Source organism: Polyodon spathula, chromosome 11 (assembly GCF_017654505.1).
Source record: "Polyodon spathula isolate WHYD16114869_AA chromosome 11, ASM1765450v1, whole genome shotgun sequence".
Lineage (NCBI taxonomy): Eukaryota > Metazoa > Chordata > Actinopteri > Acipenseriformes > Polyodontidae > Polyodon > Polyodon spathula.
The window spans coordinates 15,785,107-15,807,426 of NC_054544.1; the positions used below are offsets into that span (position 1 = coordinate 15,785,107).

At 34.9% G+C, this 22,320-nt stretch overlaps 1 protein-coding gene across 5 annotated transcripts in view; it reads right to left on the reverse strand.

Annotated features, from left to right (window-relative positions):
- LOC121323092 (PTB domain-containing engulfment adapter protein 1-like) overlaps positions 1-22,320 on the reverse strand; it is a 134,025-nt gene that overhangs the window by 35,797 nt on the left and 75,908 nt on the right. For 2 of the 5 annotated variants that reach the window (XM_041263847.1, XM_041263848.1), the window contains exons 2-3: positions 21,196-21,270; positions 4,220-4,301 (exon numbers count right to left, since the gene is read on the reverse strand). In XM_041263847.1, coding sequence (XP_041119781.1) covers positions 4,220-4,247 — 28 coding nt within the window. In that variant the 5' untranslated portion in view covers positions 4,248-4,301; positions 21,196-21,270. Of the gene's footprint in view, positions 1-4,219; positions 4,302-9,824; positions 10,337-10,419; positions 11,131-21,195; positions 21,271-22,320 lie in introns of those variants that run through there. The other 3 variants (XM_041263849.1, XM_041263845.1, XM_041263850.1) reach the window with 3 other exon arrangements.

The following is a 22,320-nucleotide window of genomic DNA, read 5'->3' on the forward strand; positions in this document are numbered from 1 at the left end:
CCCTTGAACTTTTTTCATATTTTGTTGTGTCAGTGCCTCAGAGTTTTATGCATTTAAATGAGGATTCTTTTCCACACTTATCTACACACCATACTCCACAATGTTAAGGGGAATAAAAGTTTTTATTGAGAAAAAAATTATATAGAAAAAAAGTTTTTATTGAGAAAAAAATTATATATTAAAAAATACAAACCTGAAAGATCATAATTGGATAAGTTTCCACCCCCAAGTTAATACTTGATGGAAGCAGCTTTGGCAGCAATTACAGCTCTGAGTATGTTGGGCTAGGTCTCTACCAACTTTGCACACCTAGAATTGGCAATATTTGACCGTTCTTCTTTACCAAACTGTTCAAGCTCTGTCAAGTTCATTGGGGAGCGTTGATGGGCAGCAATCTTCAAGTCATGCCACAAAATTTTGATAGGATTTAGGCCGGGGTTCTGACTGGGCTGCTCCAGGACATTTAACTTTTTGTTCCTTAGCCACTCCAGTGTAGCTTTGGCTGTGTGCTGTGGGTTGTTGTCATGCTGAAAGGTGAACTTCTGTCCCAGTTTCAGCTTTCTTGCAGAGGGCAGCAGGTTTTCCTCAAGGACTTCTCTGTACTTTGCTCCATTCATTTTCCCTACTATCTTGACAAGTGCCCCAGTCCCTGCAGATGAGACACATCCCCTTAACATGATGCAGCCACCAACAACACCATGCTTCACAGTAGGGATGGGGTTCTTTGGGTGATGTGCGGTGTTGGGTTTGCGCCAAACAACGCTTCGCCTTTTGGCCAAAAAGTTCAATTTTAGTTTCGTCAACAACAAAATGTTTTGCCACATGGCGACATAATCTCCCGAGTGTTTCTTTGCATACTTCAAAATGGGATTCAATGTGGGCTTTCTTGAGTAATGACTTCCTTCTTGCCATCCTACCATACAGGCCAGATTTGTGGAGTGCTTGGGATATTGTTGTCACATGCACACTTTGACCAGTCTTGGCCATAAAAGCCTGTAGCTCTTGCAAAGTTGCCATTGGCCTGTTGGTAGCCTCTCTGATTAGTCTCCTTGCTCGGTCATCCAGTTTGGAGGGACGGTCTGATCTAGGCAGGGTCTTGGTGGTGCCATACACCTTCCACTTCTTAATTGTCTTGACCGTGCTCCAAGGGATATTCAAGGCCTTTGATTTTTTTTATACCCATTCACTGATTTGTGCCTTTCAACAACTTTGTCCCGGAGTTTTTGCTTTGAAATGCACAACCCAGCAAGAGGGAACCTATAGGAACTGCTGAATTTATCCTGAAATCATGTGAATCACTACAATTTAACACAGGTGGAGGCCACTTGGTGAGTGATTCTGAAGGCGACTGGTTACACCTGAGCAAATTTAGGATTGCTATTTCAAGGGGGTGGACACTTATCCAACCAAGCTATTTCAATTTTTATATTTAAATTAATTTTCTCCAAATTTCGAGAATATTTTTGTATTGTGGGGTAGGATGTGTAGATAAAATGGAAAAATATTGTGTGTGTGTATGTATATATATATATATATATATATATATATATAATATATATATATATATATATATAATATATATATATATAAAATCATTTATTTTAATGCATTTTAATTCCAAGCTATAAGGCAACAAAAGCTGAACATTTTGAAAGGAGGTGTAGACTTTCTATAAGCACTGTAAATCTGGATTTTAATAATGACAATATTCAAAGTTTGTATGCACATACAGCCCACTCTGATGATCCTTAAACAGCTAGTGTCACATTCTCTACCTCGTTAGCACTACATTGGTAAGGCAGTCCAAGATTAGTCAGGGTTTGTGAAACTAGCCAAGACTATTAAAGCTTCATTGCCCATTACAGTATACAAACACGTCCCTAAGAATATGTTCTACCTGTTTATATGAGCAAGATATTTAAAAAGACCATCTGGTAGCAATATACAAAACTTTCTAAATAGAGTTTCATATAGATGTAAAGTGGATGCTGTCAGCTGTGTATTTGTTTATGTATTTGTTCATTAAATGGTTTGGAAGCTGAAGAAATGTATTAAGAAAAGATATATAAGTGGAGTTGCAAGCAATTCCTCATTGCCACAGAGGTATACAAGAAGCTGTGTTAAAGATAAAGATGAAGCTGGCTCTGAGAAGCTAAGAAACGAAAAATCAAATGACAGGAGATATGAACTTTAACAGCCCTTAGGTCAGGCAATAAACAAGCTCTCTTTAGCACTTGAAAGAAAAGCACATCAATTCAAAAAAATACCTTTTCCCCCCACATCAAGTTACCTTCATTTTCCACAGTAATACAATTACTTATTTGAGTTAAATCTTGTTATACTTGCATATGGGCATAGCCAAGGACCCAAAGTATTATTTTCGGAAATCACAATTATTTATTTTATTTTTACCAGCAATGTGAAATACTTATTCAAAAGATTAGATAAATAAAAATGGTGGAACGTAAACTCCCTATTGTTGGACATTCATTTTGATAGCATTTATACTGGGATTAAATCAGGTTTACCCAGCTTTGGATATTCATACAATATCAATATTGGTGCCCGTTGATAACACACTATAAACCATAACCTAGTCTGAAGCTCTCTTTTCTTTAACAGTCGTGTGCTCTCGAGTCAGAAAATCCCTCTTCTCTTGCTAATGTATGCCTTGAGCTTTGCAGCATGTGCATGGAGCCTCACCTGGCAAGACATTTTCTATCTATTCATGCATTCTTCAATACAGATAAACACTTCTACATGAATCAAAACAGAAATTCCAACCAATGCTCAACATTTCGAAGCAATTATATATCTTGTCTTTCAAAAACTTATGCTTTCAGGACAGAAAAGCAAAACAAATCTAAGGAACAAGGCTTAAAAATTGAGGATCATATATATATATATATATATATATATATATATATATATATATATATATATATATAATATATATATTATATATATATATATTTTATAATATATATAGTATAATAGCATGGTACATATAGTCCAATAGCATGGGATGATTTGTACAGCTAACTGTTCTTTCTTTCTTCTATAAACAATAAGGACCAAAAATCCTGTATTTAACTACAGAAATTAAACACAAATTTACATTTACTTTCAAGTCCTAATTTTAAATGCAACACAATATACAAATCCAACTTTTTTCTTGGGCACTGTGTGGTTTAATTTGAAATATCCAAAATACAACATGTTTGCTGTTTTTTGCTACAGTAAAATTGTAGCAGAATTACTTCTGAAAAGCCGCCACAATGGTATTCATTTGGGGTTTTGCAAATATAATTGCGTCTGCAGGGCTACTACTTTGCATTAGCTCCCAGCTGCATGCAAGTTTATTAACATTACCTTCATTATCACATTCAAATTAGAATACAATAAAAATGACTGGCATCTAAGCTTCTATATTCTCTGTTAGTGTATTTGCAGGACCTTTGTTCACCAATGAAAGTGTTTAATGCTGTTATTACAGGATAGCTCAGTGTCACCACAAAAGCTTTGAAGCAGTTAATGTTGGACAAAACATCCAGTTGCATGTATACATTTGCTTGTGCAAGCAACAGCTTTTGCATGAGGCAATGGTAATTCAATGCAGAAGCACCACCATTATTATGAAGCCACTGTTTAACAGTGCAAGGCACAGATACAGAGATCAAATAACAGATACAGTATATAACTATTTAACTCTGCTACTAAGACCAACAGTCCTAAACTGAACTTTAAAGCAATATCAGAGCACATACTGTAGAGTGGCCAAAAGACTAATAGTATATCTTGCAGCCTTGCCACCGGTAATTACCATCTATGAGTTCAGAAAGACAGCCAAATGCGAAACAGGGAAGTCAACATAATTATTAATAGTGCTTTCAATTAGTGCCTTTAAGTGCTCCCCTAAGACTTCTCTGCTTATCCTAGCATCAGGAGTGTATTCATTTATTTAGAAGCTAAATTGGAGACAGTGGCAGAAGTGTGTCATGCTGTGGGGAAACAGCATAGAAAAATCAGCCTAGCAAGAATCTGATCAGAATAGACGATTGATTAATGAGTTAAAGTACTGATAAGTTTTGGTATGCCTCATTGATTTAAAAAAATAAAATAAAATTAACACTGGGATCCTTGTCTTATCAAAGCAGTGATAAAGGCAAAATATCTATTGATTTGTCAGAGAACAAAAAATAAGCAGCTAAATACTTACCTTTTTTCCGGCTAAAAGCACGATTCATGTTGGAAAAGTGTGTGTCTGTGTTGCAAGCTTCTTTGATCTGCAGCAGTTCCACCTAAAGTATGAAAATAAATCATGGGCTTAAAAGAATTTTAAACTTTGCCATGGCAAAAAACAGAAACATTTCATAACACTCTGTGTTCCAAGATGCTTTTCCTCTATATTCTGCGTAATTAATCCACCTCCAAAGAGGATATTTAATGGTTTGAAAACAATGCCAGCACAAAAAATTGTTATTAAGTTATTCATGACATTATTTATTTAATTTTACTAAAGTAGGCATTCTCTGTCATAAGAATCACCATGGGGTCACACAAGAGTATAAGTCTGTTGTGCGATGGAATGGCAGTGTTGTGACCTGTGCCAGCATAGCTTATGGTGTTAAGCCACTGAAGCAAGTTTGGAGATGGTCAGCAGCAAAAAAACAACATGTGACAAAAAACAACCTCAGCTTATCTCGCACTACAACTATGCTATAGGAGCAGACAGAATGGATCAAAACAACGACAGCTACCACATCAGCGAAGGGGTGGCCACTTTGTCTACTTGAGTTTTGCCGTGTGATTGCTGACACCTAAACCACGATCAAGGGAGCATTTGGTCAACCTCTGGGAAAACCACAAAGTCTGGCTAAAAGGTTTCCAAATAGTGTAAAATCATCTTGTCAATGAGAGGGACACAAAGAAGATGTGCACGGTGTGGACTGAAAACCAAGTTCATTTGCACGGGCTGCATCCTAAAAGCTGCTTCAGTGTTTTCCCTTTTAAGTAGATAAATACATGAATTTTAGGATCCTGGAAACTGGGAATGTTCCAAATAGTTCAGAAATTCTGAACAATTTAAGCAAAGGTCTACTGACCAATACCAGATACTTTTACAGTACATGTAAAAAAAAGTAAAACAAATTACACTACGATTAGACTCCTTGACCTAAAAAACATTAAATATAACAGTTCATTGATTTGTCCTTGCACCAGAAGCATTACAGTGCTTTTTAAAGCACAATTAAATTAACTGCTTTTTATTAGAAATAGAAACCATGCTTGGAGCTAGAGCACAGCGTCCATTATATGGGAGTGAGCTTTACAATGAGATTTCTGGGAAAGGGACAGTTATTTTTCAAAAAAATCTTGTTGCTTGATTCTTAACTCATTGAATGGAAGTCTTATACAAAAAAAATCAAAAACAAAAAAGGTCAAACAAAAAAGAGTTGATAGAAGGTAAACATCACTAAGAAACACTCAAATGAGCATCTCTGGACTCTTAAGAGCCCAGAGAAATCAATACTAATTTCAAGTATGGGTTGCTTCACAGCATTCTTATTATGAATACAGTGCACACGGCAGAGTAAAGACTCCACTGAATCAATATAGGTAAACTTGCATTTTATTTTTCTTTTGGCTAACAAAGGGCTTCAGCTGAGATATTACTAAGTATAAACCAGCTTACGGAAGTTCAGGACAAAAACACAAAAGCAATAGTACTGTATCCATTTCAACAGTTTTGGCAGTACATCTTCCATAAAGGTGGTAATCAACAAAAAGACGTGTCCTGACTAATGTATCGTTTTGGAATTCTTCTTTAAAACAACCCGCCTCTAATATAACATTCATATCAACATGTGCAGTCTGCATTCCCACTAACCCTTTAAGGTCCAATGTCAAACAAGGCCCGACATTACAATTTTGCCTAACCGGCCATCAAAAAGACATCAAGCACTGGTCTGTAGTGGGTTTTTTTCTCTTTGAAAAAGATGAGAAAACCTTTCAAAAGGCCAAGTGAGACCGATAGGAGCCGAGAGAAGCCGAAAAAAAAAGGGGCGGATCTAAGCAATACACAATCCCCGCACCACAGACCTAACATGGACATAAACAAACAAGACAGCTGCTTCCACATCCAGCGCTCAAAGAATATCACAGACATTTGCAGAGCTTTTTGAAATGTTATAGTAATAAAATAATGACTTGGATCGCATTATTGAGGAGTTTGGTGATAAAATGAGTGATCAGGAGATGACTTATCAGTATACACGACTATGAAGAGGTATGTGACAAATACAGCGAACAAGGGGTGGGTCTTGGCTGGAGATGCAGTACTGAGTGTTCTGTTGATATGCAGTGCCTTTTAAACCTGCTTTACTTTTAATTAAATTACTTTTAAAAAACGCATGTGAAAATAAACTGGACCGGACGTGCCTGACAGGTTCTGAATAAATGGACTACTAAGGGTTAAGCCAAATCACAGCTCACATAGCCAATCAAATAACACACATGACCCGTTTCCTCACGCCCACAATTTTGATTAGGACAGTGAAGCGAAGGCTTGTTTAAACTATTTATTTTACTTTGTGTAAAATTTAAAAGATGTTGTCACGGAAGCGAAAAGGCGTAGGCAAACACAGAATAATTTTAACGGCAAGGCAATATGTCTGATTTGCAGTGCAATGGTTGTAGTTATGAAAGATTATACCATACAACGTCACTATGATACGCTGCACACTGGATTCTGCATCAGCAGGCATCATGTGGAAAAGCTGCAGAATTAGAACACGTAATGAGCATTGTTACCAAGTGTCCTGACACAAGTCATAAAAAGAAATTTCAGAAAGTGTTACTGTTAACTATTTCGCATTTTCACAGCTTGCACTATATTTCATTTTTCAGTGTTGTTAAAAACTTTATATTTTGGAAAATAAATTAAATATTGAGACTTAGCATTGTATACTGATTTTTTTTTTTTTTTTTTACTGTTTGAGATTTCCATTTAAAGTAAAACACTATTCTATTTCCTATATTACATTCGTGATTGAGTTTTGTTTCTGTTCTAGGAAAGCTGCTTCTACTTAATGTGTTTTGTGTAAAGTAGTATATTTGAGTATAATGGCCTACATACAATTTATACAGATATTTATATATATATATATATATATATATATATATATATATATATATATATATATATATATATATATATATACATATATATATATATATATATATATATATATATATATATATATACTATATAAGAATATATATATATATATATATATACATAGATATATATATACTATATATATAATATATATATATATATATACATATATGTATATATATATATATATATCCTCTATATATATATATATATATATATATAGATATATAGAGAGAGAGAGAGAGAGAGAGAGAGAGAGAGAGAGAGAGAGAGAGAGAGAGAGAGAGAGAGAGAGAGAGAGAGAGAGAGAGAGAGAGCCCTAACAGTCTTAACTTAAATGGCCCTTGCTGACAGATTTTTCTGTTCAAAAAATTTCATAACCAAGTAATTCAGTAAAATGTATTTCTTCTGCGTTAGTGAATCAAGCAAACATCTGCTGAATTGATTCACTAAATTGAAAGCTGCAAACAAATCGACTCAGTAAAAAGAATCGAACTGCACATCACTAGTTTTCAGGCCAGAAAAAAGAGGTTTAAATAACATGCCTATCAGTGGTTGAAGCATGGTCTCCAAACAAACTAATTACCGCTCGCTTTAATGAGCACACTACAATTATCACCCTTTAGTAAATACGATGTGAATAAAGCTCATCTCATTATTCAGAGCAGAGTGCCTCATTTAAATACATTATCACGCATTACCATACAAATCACATATTCATACTGGATTACCATAGCATGGCACAATAAAATTAGCATGCACCATAACATGCCCACTATTTCGGACAATAATGAATAAAATTGCAATACTAAATACGGAAATCATTAATGTACACAGTAATTGCAATTATCATGCACCATAAAGTTTTGTGCCCTTTTGTAAATGAGGCCCACAGAGCCCTAAAACAAGCAATACACAGTTCCAGGAAGGAGCAGTATGCACCCTTGGATAACAGTGCAACATTACATAAAGTAGTGTATGCCATTTAAGAAAAAAAGAATGATTCCAGCAAATTAAATAAGCAAGTTTCACAGTATTCAGAAAATCAATAACCACAATACACCTCCACCCCCACCCCCAAATAAAAAAAAATATTGACAATAACACTGCATTTCTCATAACAGATTTTATTTAACCTCAATCGTAAAACCTAAAATATTTTAATTTACAACAGGTGCGTGAGGTAACCTTTAAAGTAGTATTACATACAAATTCCCAAATTTAGAGAGTGCAGGGAAGCATTCCAAGGCTTTTTTTGTCATGATTCTATATGTATTTTGTATTTATTTTAAATAGTCTGCTTGCAAGAGAAATATGCGAACCCAAATCAACAGTGACAGCAGTAATTGGATTTGTTTTACTGAGACCCAGGCTGCCACTCTGCATATTGCTGAGATTGAAACTGAACACATACTTATGGAGTATAGCAATTTCACTACCACAAATGTTTTTACGTTCACTAGAAATGAAGTATTTTGAAGTTGAAGACTGAATTTACAAACTATAATAAATATTTGATCAAATTCTGACATCCCTATTCAAATCAGTGAAAACTTATTATCATTGCCACATATTTTTTTGGTTCAATGCCCTAGGAATACAGACATAAATATCCGTCATAACCTCTGCTATCTTAAATCCAAGCTGAAGTGCCTATCATCGTGTCACTAATGAAACGGTTTTGATTTCTTCATGTTGGTCCAATGTTGGCATTGGCATTGTACTTTTTTTTTCATTTGGGGTTTAATTTTTATTCTGACAGCTTTAAATCATTACTGTCCCTTCAATTCCTTGTGACTAAGAATTAAATAATCACAATGTTTAAAAAAGGTATACTTGATCTAGACTAGAGCATGTATAATGACTTTATTGCATTAGAAGAGTAATGTTAACCTAATTTACCAAAACATTTCTACATTCACAGTGTTTTAAAAGCCAAAGCACATTATCAGCAGACATGTTTCACCCTATTGGGGCTCATCAGTGTAGTGTAACTGTACTTTGAGGAGTAAAGAGCTCAGGAGAGTAAGTAAAAACAAGTAGCGATTTGATTGGCTCTTGTAATTCTGATATTTGCATAAATTGACCACACACCACTGTGGCAAAGCAAAATTGATTAAAGAAAAAACACTATATGAGTAACAGCTATTTCATTAGCGACCGTTATCTCATAGTGTTGCCCAATAAGGTAAAACACAGTACAGGTGCAGCTTATTCTCTGTATGTCCAAATTATTAGTATATCAGACTGTGAAATAACATGGGTGCACTGTACTTGTGTGTTTGCTACACTGTGCTTTGTGTTAACTATATATAAAATTAAAGATGGGGACAGAATTTTTTTTTATCATTGCCTATGTATTCCCAATGGAACCCAATTGCTTCCCAAAGATGCTGATAAATAAGTAAGTTACTGGCTAGAATAGCTTCCAATTACAGTCAGCCACTTTAACATTAGTAGCTGTGACATATTTATTGCAGTAAACTCCTATTTAAGTTGGTATACAATGCAACCAGTCAGCCATAAATTAGTTTCTTATATTAACATAACCTGTACTTCATTATATAGATAGATACAGACAGACAGATACATTTAACAACCCAAACTCTATATTTTGCAAGCAAGAATGAGAAAGGACCTCTACCTTACAACCAGATTGAAAACAGAAAACTCCCTTTGTATGTTCAGCAAGCATCCAGTTAACGAGACGCTTCAGTCCTCCCAAATAATATTATGAAAAGCTCAGTTCTTTGAAGCTAAGAATTTGAAAGAAAACATCGTACTTTTGAAAAGCCTCTCCTGTGTTCACTAATACAAACCATATGTGGCAAGATGTTGCCAGAGTCAGTTTATCTCACATTATCCAAAAACAAACCGCAGTCTAAGCAGAACGGCACATACAGTACAATGCCTCTTTGTTGCTTAAACAATGTTTTATTTTTCTAAAATCTTTTGGTTTATTGTGTAAAAAGCTCTGCATATTGGGAGACGTCACAAAACATGTTTATTAGCACACCACATAGCTTTCCTTAGCAGGATTAGACTGTTCTGTTACAACAACAACAGCTTGAAAAAGTATATCAAACAATGCATAATCCAAACAAACAGCATTCTTTTTTTTTTTTTTTTTTTTTTTTAAGTCCATTACATTCATTAACAATGTTCAGAAAAATAAGCAATGACTGTTTTAGTTAACAAGAGAAAGACAGACACAAAGAAAACAGTGAAAATCTACTTACTTGCTTGCTTTCAAATAGAATCAAACTGTGAGGCAAGGAAGTTGTTGCTGTGCCTAATAGTTTTCAGCTGTGGGACAGATAGGGATATACACAGTATTGTGGTAAAATGCATCATGGGCTTGCTAGCTCCTTAGCAACTGTTCAGTAACCCTATACCTACCCCCCTCTGGGTCTGTAAATGCTTTATCAATGGAAGTATTTGGGTACATTTGTGTGTAAAAAAAAAATGGGCTAATTTTTGTGTCATTGCAAAGTCTAACTTACTCACAAAAGCAGAAAGTAAGGAAAACATGTAATACGCTGTTCCATTTACTTTCTACCAAAAATATTAGAATTATAAAATGAATTTAATATGAATTGCAAGTCAAGGGAATTTAAATAAAGATAACGTTTACAGGAACTCGTACATTGTTCAGAATACTGTAATTCTTGGTATTTCACAGAGTTTTTACATCTGCTTACATTTCAGACAGTGGATATTGGCAGTCCTGTGGTGTTATGTACTTCTGTAAATAGGCACTGGTTCTGGGCCTCTTCTACTGCTGCAAAGATCTTACGAAGGACTATGTGTTACATTTTGATAGGAAGAGACACATTTAGGGAAAAACTGTAGGAAACTATCTACATTGTTTAGAAACATAATGTTACAGACAGATCCTCTTTTCAATGCTTTACAACATGTGTTTCATCTTTATCATGCAATTAAGACCTTTGGGACTAGGTGGTACAGTAATTTTCAGTGCTTCCCCCCCCCCCACAATTCCAACTTAGTAGTAAGAAAGCAACTTTACAAGCTTTTCAATGAGCACTTACAGTCCACATTCATTCAGTTAAGATACCACAAATGCCTTCTCATTGTTGCACAGTGCTGTCCCCTATTCAACTGACATTTATCACAGCTTATAACATATAAGATAGTAGAATTTCAATTAACTAAAACAAATAAATACATGTAACTTCATCCTACCTTACCAAACTTCTACCCGTATACTTTGAAGCAACATTGAGGTCTCAACACCATTCAACTACACCAGTCATTCACAAGGAGCAGCTATGCCAGCAGTCAAAGCAGGTCAACCACAACAGCTAAATAAATGGTGGTATTCAAATTCTTTTGTACATTATACATGATCCACATACATTTTCACACGTAAAAATCTATTTTAATGAAGGTATCTCCCACCAAAGCTGTTCTGTCTGCACAATCAGTATATAAAAAGAAAAGTTGAGAGCTAACTTACTGGGCAAAACTGTCTACTGAAATCACTGCTGTAAATCTCCCTTGCCTGGGGTCGAGACCCTGTTGATGGGGTCCTCTCTCAGCTGCTCTGGGCCTTGCCCAAGGCAGCTGTAGATGCCTTTCCAGACATGAAGCATAAGATACAGCACAATCATTCTGTGAAGGTAAAGCTGTTTTCCCCCTGAGATTAGTAGCCTTAAATTATAAATCACAAATCCACTCAAAATGCCAGATTTCATTTTATAAATTATATCTTTCTTGAGTCTTGTCTACCTACTGACACAAATTCTGGAACACAGCATTAACTATGTATTTTTTTTTCTTTTTTTAAACATGACTGAAGTATACAAAGTTCACTCTGTCTTGTGGTACAAGCGTGTCATCTCCTTTTTGCACTTTGTTCATCCACAGTGCTCATGACAAGAAATTCATACAATAAGAGACAGGGTCAACTGTACATAGTAACTAATATTGTGTTGCCTTCTTCCGAATAGATCATTAATTATATTTCAATGTGCAACACACAGAAGTAAGATAATTAAACAATAAAGCTATATATTTTATATATGTGTGTGACTAAATATAAATTGTTTTCAAGGCTACATCAGTTATAGTGTTATACTCGACTTTATATGACTAACAACATTTCATCTGTGCATTTTCTTGATCAAACTACAAATTGATTTTATTTTTTGGCAGTTTAGAAGCAGTGTATCCACACTTCTTGAATCAAATGTTAAAGGTCCCCAAGGCTGTTGTATCAATTGTATTAAGTACATCTCACAATAGTGGTTTGCTAACTCCTCTGAGTACAGTTCACAAACCCATGTTTTATATTTTTGAAGCTCGATAGGTCTACTTAAAGGCCCACACTTCACCTGCAAGTATCAAAGCAAAGTTAAAAGTAGGCTTAGCTGGACTAAATCCCCAGAGTAGATTTTTTTTGCTGAATTTTCTAAATCTCACTGAGAACATAATCTCTAGGTTTTTATTCTTGTTCTCGTCCATGTGAAAGATTCCAGATTTTTACAGTTCCTTCACGATGCTGGCGATGTTGACTTTAAAAAGGTCAGACGGGCAATGGCTAAGTAAATACTGTGCTGCACTGTACCCTGGATTTGCAAATCAGCATCTGGTTTTGAAAGACAGAACGCTATGTTTTTTTTAAACGGGGGGGGGGATTTGGGTTGACTGAAATCCCCTAATTTCTGACCACACATTTCTTAACCAATTTATCAATTTATGTAAATGTATCCAATTTCATATACTCTTGCTGTTCCACATCACTATCTAATTAACTGCTGATCTAAAAGCAGCCATTTCCAGCCAGCAGGAACTTTACACAAGGGCAAGCGCACACATGAGAAGCACAGATGTTTGCAGTGCAGAGTTATGCAATCATTAGAGCCTGAATGCTGTGCTAGACACTGTCCATCACAACATCACAATGGTAGTACAAACAACACATTACCTTCAAATGTATTATGCCAATGAAATATTATTAAAATCGTTTAAAAGACATTGAAAAATAATTAGTACTTTAGCACTAGTGAGGCATACATTCTTACCATTACAAGACAGCCTCAAAGCTAAAACGGGGAAAACACAAGTAAAACAACTTCTAAAAAAATGTAAATCACGATTAGCAATTATAATAAAAAACAAAAAGAAAAAAAATCCTGAATCTACCTCATTAATATTTCTAAAGCAAAACACTAAGGCCATGCAAGCAAAAAAAGTTTTAACTGAAAGTATGAAGCTGGGGATGCATTTACTGGTAGAAAAAGCCAAATAATGCAATAGGTGAAGAACTGGCATTTAATGCAATGTGCCATTTCAAACCACCAATTAAACTAGAGCATCTAATATCTACCCCTTCCTTTGAGCTTCTTATTGACTGTTCAGTGTTGATATACATGAAGTCACAGCAATCTGAAAAGATTGCACTTCTACCTATGTATAAATGTTCTCTATCAGCTGGCTTGACGTTAGGCTGGTTAAGGAAATAAGTTTAATTAAAAAAAAGACTCCTAAAGTAAAATCCTAAACTGTTGTTCAGATAACAGATTGTTTTATAAACTTGTGAACCTTTGTATGCATCTGCCGGTTATCCAGTTGGAAATCAGTAAACATTTGTTCCAAAACCCAGCTCTTGGTAGTAAACTTTTTTTTTTTTTTTTTTTTTTTTTTTTAATTTCATCATTGCCAATTATTTTTGCTATTTTCTCCCAATTTGAAATGCCCAGTTATTATTTAGGCTCAGCTCACCACTACCACCCCTGCGCTGACTCGGGAGCGGCGAAGATGAACACAAGCTGTCCTCCGAAGCGTGTGCCGTCAGCCGGCCACTTCTTTACACACTGTGAATTCACCATGCAGCGAAATCTCTTCCTACACTCAAAAGGGCATTACATGCCATCAACTCGTTCATGAGTAATCAAGTGCCAAAGCCATAACACAATGACTGTAATAACATAAACGAATAATTGTGGGAAAGAGTTTGTTGGCAGTTCGACTTTTTTTATACAATCTTTTATATTATGGACATTATGGCAGCTCTGTTAGCCTTATAACTAAATAGTAAAAATAAAGGCACTTGAGAAACATCAAAACATGAACAGAAAGGAACTTAGAGATAACTGCTGATTGGACGTAAAATATTAGAATGATGTGCCTGCAGTCAGCAATAGTGAGGACTGGATTAGGAACAGCGCAGTTAAATGTCGGTATAGATTTAAAAAATGGAGAAGCTTACTGTTTTGTGCTTAACTGGTTCAGACAGATTTTAATTCATCTTGCCAGGCATGATCCGAGTTGGGGAATTGGCAATCATTATTATCTAGATATTTTCTTGTTTTGTTTGGGAATGGTCAGCATCAGCAATCAAATTATTTCTCTGTACAGTCATTCACATCAGGTAACTTTAAGAGCCCCTTGGAGAAAACGAACAGCCATGCTTCAAGCTAAACCTTAAGCTGCGTATACTTTAAGACCTAAGGCTTGATCCACAAATGTTTGTGCTGCAGAAAACATGTGATTTATACAGAATGAAAGTTTTAGAAGTTTTTAAAGGAGCTTTTATAGCACCAAAAGTAGTACCAAAACATTTATCCTGTAAATCATAAAACGTGCTCCATGTTTACAAACAGACTAAATTACTTTACATGGCACACTATTTACTGGCCAGTGACAGACTATTCCAAATCGAACACATAAACACATTATTTTGGGGAAAAAAGAAAACATTTCAGGGAAAAAAAAAAAACTACAGAAGAACCAACATGCTGTAATGTAAAGGGTTAGAGACAAAACTTGGAACTCTGGAAAATCTTAAAAACAGCTTTTTTGTACATGTTTTATAGGGCTCCTGATTTTTCATTCTTGGGAATGGCAAATTCGTTTTTCAAAATGATCAATTCTGTTTTTCAAAATGACCAACTCCTTTTTTTCCCGTTTTAACCAATTTATTAAGAATTAACCACATAAGTTCAACATAAATATAATTTTTATATAAAAAACCTATTGAATTTATTTTTTATTTAAGTCTGAGATACTGTAGTTTTCAGGAAAAATCTTTCTTAAAGCAGTCCACAAGTAACAATGTACTGCGGGTCAGTCAACAAATAAAGGTGTTTTGAAAAAAAACTGCTTATTGCTGGCATTACAATATACAGACTAGTCGAAAAAGCATTATTACAAAACTATTCAATTTTCATAAAATTACAAATTAAATACAATGTTCAGGATGCTGATTTATTCGGTACTTGCTGTAAAACTGCTTGGATGTGTTTCTTGTAAACCCTGGACAGACAGAGTTGCCTTAGTTAGAGCAGGGCTCGTCAAGTTTTTTTTTAATTTAAGGGGGCCACATTGGAAAAAAGTTAGGAGTAGGTGAGCCAGAATATTTTACTCTGCACATTTTAAAGCAATATTAAATATTATATAACTTAATGTTCATATATTGAACAAGACAGACATTTTACCACATGAACAGTACTTTAATAACAGAACTGTGTGAGAATTTAACAAGAGTATCATTACAAACATTTTAAAATGTATGTGACATATTAATAGTAACAACCAAAACATTGGCTTTGCGTTCAGTACAGTTGGTAAAAAGTATTAATTGGTCCACTCATTGTTGAATCTATAATTTTCACCATTTTCTGTTCTTACTACAATAGCTAGAGTAGAGCGCTCCATGTTACAGCAACACTAGTAAAAAAAAAAAAAAAAAAAAAAATCACTCTGAGTACGTAGTACTATTACGAAGTTAATGATAAATTAAGAAATAACAGAAGTTATAAAACTAAAGGTTTCACCTCAACCACCATGTCGTTTCCTTGTGTTGAGCGGGTGATGGAGTAACGGATTTGCGATAATAACTAAATAAATTAATACATAAATTAAATTAAGTTTGTATTTTATTGATTGATTTTTTTTTTTTTTTTTTTTTTTTTTTTTTTAAAATCAGGGTGTTGACTATCGTTTTTTTCAGGTACTTTTCACTTTTTTGTATATACAACTCCAAAACTATTCCACAGAATAGAACTCACAAAACAGCTAGTTGCTTTTTTAAACAACTGGATACAGGCAGCGCCGCAGCAGAGACAGTCTATCACACCCACAAAACCACCTGTTTTCTCATTATCCAATGAGCCAAACAAACATACAACAACATTTTATACAGGTGTCATCGCTGGGCTTCTGGGTAGGGTAGTTTTCAAAGCAATCCATTATTGTAAAAGGTGCAGTTGCTAAGCAGAATTCCATTCCCAAAATGCCAATTCTGTTCCCAATGCCTAATTCTGCGATTGTGGAAAATCAGTATCCCTAGTTTTACATGTCAGGAGAATTACATAGCTGTTCAAGCCTTTTTTGCAGTATCCTCTGATGTAGCCGCAGAATAAAAAAAATGTATATGGAATTTCTTTTTTTAAACTGTCAGGCTTTGAAGCTATTACTCAACACATGATTGAGCACTTGCAACAGATCCCATAAGAGTTCACAGGCAGAACAGAATGATCCAGCCACATGGAGCTCAATGCAGTTCAAGTTTGCCCATTTAAAAATTAATTACTTGATAAACATAACATCACTCCATAGATCCACAGGAAAGCTTTAAACAACCTGCCAGCATTTTCAGCACTACTTAAATCCATAGTTTCTCTTTTGCTTATGAAGGTGTTTCTTGTTGTATTGTAATTATCACCTTACACTTTGAAATATGTTTCAAGTAAATTAATGCCATAGTTCAATAGGAATTCAAAATAGGTACAAGAACAAAAATATTGTAGTCCAGTTTAAAAAACAAACAAACAAATAAATAAATAAAAATTGAATGGCTTCAGTTTCATTGGTTAAGGTTTCCAATCATAACAGGAAAAATACAATGATTTGAATGATGAACAGCTTCTTAATTATTGAAAAAATAATATTTCCCCCAATCAGACCCCCAATAATTGTATCAGTGAAGTTGTATGCATACTTTAATAGCACTTTGATTTGCAAATCTAATCTTTAAAACACCTGTTAGTACAAAGCTGACTGTCACATCTTTTGATTGTGATCAATATTGCTGCAAAGAATGGGGGCAAGTATTAATTTTCTGATTCCATCTTCAGGAAAAAAAAAAAAAACGGGTTTCACTGGCAGCAGATTACTGACAAGAGAAGGAAATAAAAAACAAACTGCCTGCTTTTGGATTATAAAAGGGACCAGTTAGGATATTAACCAAGATAAAAAAAAAACTGCACTGTCATTTAAAAGACAAATGACATAAAACTGCGTGACACCTGCAACACAGTATTTGAGAAATGATAAAAGGTCATGTTTAATGACATCATCAATGAATCTGAAGACTGTTTAAAATTATACATATAAATTATTATTATTCAGACCCCGATTATTAATATTCAGGAACCAATAAATAGTATTTAGAGTTTTCCAATAAAAAGACTCAGAGAGGGGCCAAGAATAGTAAAACACTTCAACTTCTTAAAGTTCCAGTTTTTATGTAACTAATATTACCTAGTTATATCAAAAGGTCCAAAATGTCCCTTCACTAGCTAGGGAAGTACAACAAGTTATCAAATCTAAGGTGAGTCACATATTCAAAAATCAAACCACCACAAAATCAAACATTCAAGATCATTCACATTAAAAACGTTTATAAAGCAATGTCCATTGTGCGTCGGGGCAAACTATTATACAGCACAGCAGGGGTCTGTGTTGCTGCTGTAACATTGTTTTTAACATACTTTGTTAGCAGCAACATAATTCAATGCTCAGAAAAATAACTGCTATATAAATACTTGGTGTTCAAGTCATTGCAAGAGAAATGGCATCATAATGCACAAAGTACAGTCAGCACTCCGATATCCGTTACCCAGTAACGTTTTACGTTGTACTTAAGAATAAAATCAATCCCCATATATATATATATATATATATATATATATATATATATATATATATATATATATATATATATATATATATCTATATATACTATAATATAATAAATATATGTAACAATTTAAAGCACTTACCCATCACACGCATCTCCATCACTAGCTTTCTGATACATAGCCCATCTCTTCAATTGCTTAACCATCACAGCCCGTGTTTCTTTGTCTTTTTTTTTCTGGCATGGCAAATCAGTCTATCTTTATTGTGCATGCAGTTACACAGCGTTTCCTCCAAAAACAAAGTGAATGAGACAAGGCACGGTAATGTAAAAGTTCATCATTAAAACAGTTTTAGATACTGTGATTTAAAAAAAAAAAAATTAAAAATCTGTGATCTTTAGTTGCTTTTGTGCATTTTCATTTGCGAGTGAACGGTGACATTAGGGCCTTATCGGGCACTATATTCTGCAATTTTCAATAGTGACTTTGGATACTGTTAATTCTGGAAACTTTTTTTTTTTTTTTTTTTTTTAATCTTTTGCTAAATTGCATTTTACGTTTTAAGCAGTTCTATGCATGGGTAACATTTTGATTTGATTTTGCTGTCATTAACGTTAAACGGTGAATTTTACACACTGCTAAAATAAGTCCTGGATTTAAAAGTGTCATCTCTTTTGGCAAGTGACATTTTCAGAATCATATCTTTCTGAATTAAAATACTACTTCTGTTGAAAATATAATACTCTACCAACAAAACCAACTACAGTACATCTACTTGGAAGCCTACTTATTTTAAAACAAAGTCCATTCAGCTATGTATTTTTGACATTGTATCTTTTTTGTTCACTGAAAAAACACTTTCACTGTCGTGTTATTCCCACAACTTGTGTGCTAACAAATTTCAATGAAAGAATCAACATATTCCTGGTCAGTTACTCAAACCCAAGTCATATTTTTTCTTTCCGTTTGAAGTGTGTGTGTGTGTGCAGGGCAGGGGGTTGTTTGGGTGGGAGGGGGCAGGTTACAGCGTGCTCACCTACGTACACGTCAAATCAGATGAAATAATCAGATATGCATCACACTTGTTTAACTGTCACTGAAGTCAAAATTTTATAGGGTCGGATATGAGTGCTGACTGTACAATAAAATATATGCTAATCATTTTAAAAGCAGCAAATTAAACTCTCATGTTTCTTTACTTATTTCATTCCGTTTTGGTGTTTCACAGCATTATGCATGACACACTGGTTAATTAATGTTACGGTACATTATATGCTAGTAAAGGAAAAATGTGTGAACCACTATGTCTGTTGGGAAATGTGTTCTGGAGGTCAAAATGTAACATAACAGACCTGCTGTTGTCAAAGTACCTTAGTAACTAATTTGTAATCAAATCAATAACACGCTTAATAAAACAGGGAAGAAAATGTCAGAAGGTTCAAAGGCCTTCAATCATTCAGAGTGACCAATTCTGTTTGAACCCAGAATACACTTCAGACAGGTACTAATGGAAAGGACTGAAACATTACTCCTCATGCTGCTGTCACATGCTATGCCATTTGCCATGATGAATATGTTTGTCAAATTCTAGAACTGGAATTCTAGTGCACAAAAAGGTAATATTTATGGAATGCTTTTATTATGGGGGTTTCATTGTGTAGGCTACATAATGACTGGTCACTATTTTACAACACTGCATCCACTGCTTGATTCTATAAAGTTGCTAGTTCCATGGTAACGATTAAGATTTAGCACTTATGCAATATACAATTAGGAAAATGCACCCTTAAAATAAGGCTTTTATATAAACTAGTAGTACACTAGCTATGAAATGATGAGTAGAGCTCAGTTAAACAACTAGTACAATTATCAAGTAAACAGGCCAGTTTAGGGGAAAGCCTGCATGCAATTAAGACATCTATTTGTTCTGCGCTGCAAAACATTACATTTAAGAATTCTTAAAAGCAATCAATTGATGGTTCATACAATTATACTATCGGCAATGACCTTTTATAAAGCACTGTTTTATTACATGGTGATGTAATTAACCTTAGAAGAATGTTTATATGCATTGATTTTGTATTACCACCCTCCTTCACTCCATTGCACTTTAATGTAATTTATTTGCCTAAAACAATGTCACTGTTACCAGGGGCCAATAATTCCCATGAAACCCCTTCTCTGCTGTAATTTATGCAAAATGAAGCCCTTAAATCTTGAGCCACTCTTTTCAATATGGAAGTGTTTTATTTTGGGTTTTGTTTAGCTAAGGAGGAAGCTATACTGAACAAAAGTTGGTGTAACAAAATGTTAGGTTTTTTTTGTTGCTCAAATTATTGTTACACTGTTGACTTGTGCTGTTTCAGCAGAGGACATTTTACTTTCGGTTTCAGACTAGACATCCAAAAAAGACACATTGACAGGTTGCAAATAGCGGCTAACAGTATTATTGGTGTGAAGATAGAGGCATCAATAATAATGATCCTCTGAAATGATTGCTGTCAGAATGAGAGGTATAAAAAAAAAAAAGTTAGGGGCTCCCGAGTGTGTAAGAAGCGGTCAGCTGATGGCACACGCTTCGGAGGACAGCGTGTGTTCGTCTTCGCAGCTCTCGAGTCAGCGCATGGGTGGTAGTGGTGAGCAGAGCCTAAAAATAATTGGACACGACGAAATTTAAATTTGGTTATGCAATCTGGCTTCTTGTAAGAACTATGCATGCCAAGTTTTCTACATTTGTGTTGATGTATGGAGTGAGCTCTCTGCGGACATAGAAAATTGAGGGAAACAGCTAGGCCAATGAAAGCTGATCCCTTCTCTGACAGCCAGCCATCAAGTGACACTGTTTTGTGGAATATCACTGGAAATTTAATTTCCATCTTGGCCAGGTGGGTAATCAGGATGCTGACACTAGACTGCATGGGTTTAATGGGGATCACCCCAAAAGCAGTAGAGGAACAAAACTGAAAAAACATCAATATTCAACTTCATCACTGATAAGTCAAAAATTACAGAAAGATCATAACTGGCTGTGTGACTGCCCTATTTTACTGAAAAATCTGACTTTGTTAGGTACTGCACAATTTTCTTTCACTTAAACTACTAAATTAGACAGGAATTTCTACCTACCTGGGTACAAGAGGAATTCTGGTCAGTGGAAGGACTCCAGGTGTCTTCCACCAAATGATTTTAAGACCACAGCATCTGTGGACAAGATGATGAACGTTATGTTCTTCGCATCGAAGAACTATTACAATGCCAAAATACAGTACTAGCAAACTATTTTCTATTTTTATTTTAAATAAATCTGCAGACCAGTCCCCCCGCCCCCCTCCCCTCCTTTCTGGCTGCTACATATTCCAACAATTCTGCATGGCACAGGGAGACCTGGCTTATGGTCTGCCCTACATCTATACATTGAACAGCACATTGTTTAAAAAAAATTAAAAAAAAACCTTCAACAATGTTTCACCAGGATCCCTGCAAATAGGGATGATGATTAGCTTAAAAAAAAAAAGAATTATTCAAAAATGTATTAATTACTTTATTATCAGGGAGTCCATCACCCACACAACCCCATCCTAATCCTGTTAACATAATCACAGCACTCTGTCTAACAGAGAAACATTTAGTTGAGCCCAAAGGGCTCTTTTACCATACTTTGTTACCCAGGAACATAATTCAATGCTCAGCAATCATCCTGAATCCTGTTTTAAGTTGTTTTTTTTTTTGTTTTTTTTAATTAATTTTGTTTAAACTAGAAGTTCAAGGAAAGTATTCTCTTTTAAACTGAAACTACAATTACCTTGCTATGCACAAGAGCATTGCTAGTTCAAGTAACTCCCTTTAACGTGTTTTTTTTTTTATATTTATTTTTTTTAAACTAAACAAGCCAACCTGTGAGGAATGTATTTATTTCACAACAATAAAAATTGCCTTTCCCTCATTTGCCCTCATCTATACCAGCCGTGTTCAATTGCGTTCATGGAGGGCCGATCCACTCCAGCTTTAACAGGTAAAATTAGGTCATTAACTACTTCAGGTTCTGGAAGGAGGTTTAATTAGCTCAATTAAACAACCAATGGCAACGAACTTCCACACAGAGATTTAAGAGCTAGTAACTGACCTCATTACCACTGGGGCCCTATTTGTCTGTTAAAATCAGAGGCTAAATGTTGCCCAGGACTGTAATCCCCCAGTTCACTGTACAGATGTTGCGCACATTGGGAGACTGATGCATTTCTATGGAAATGA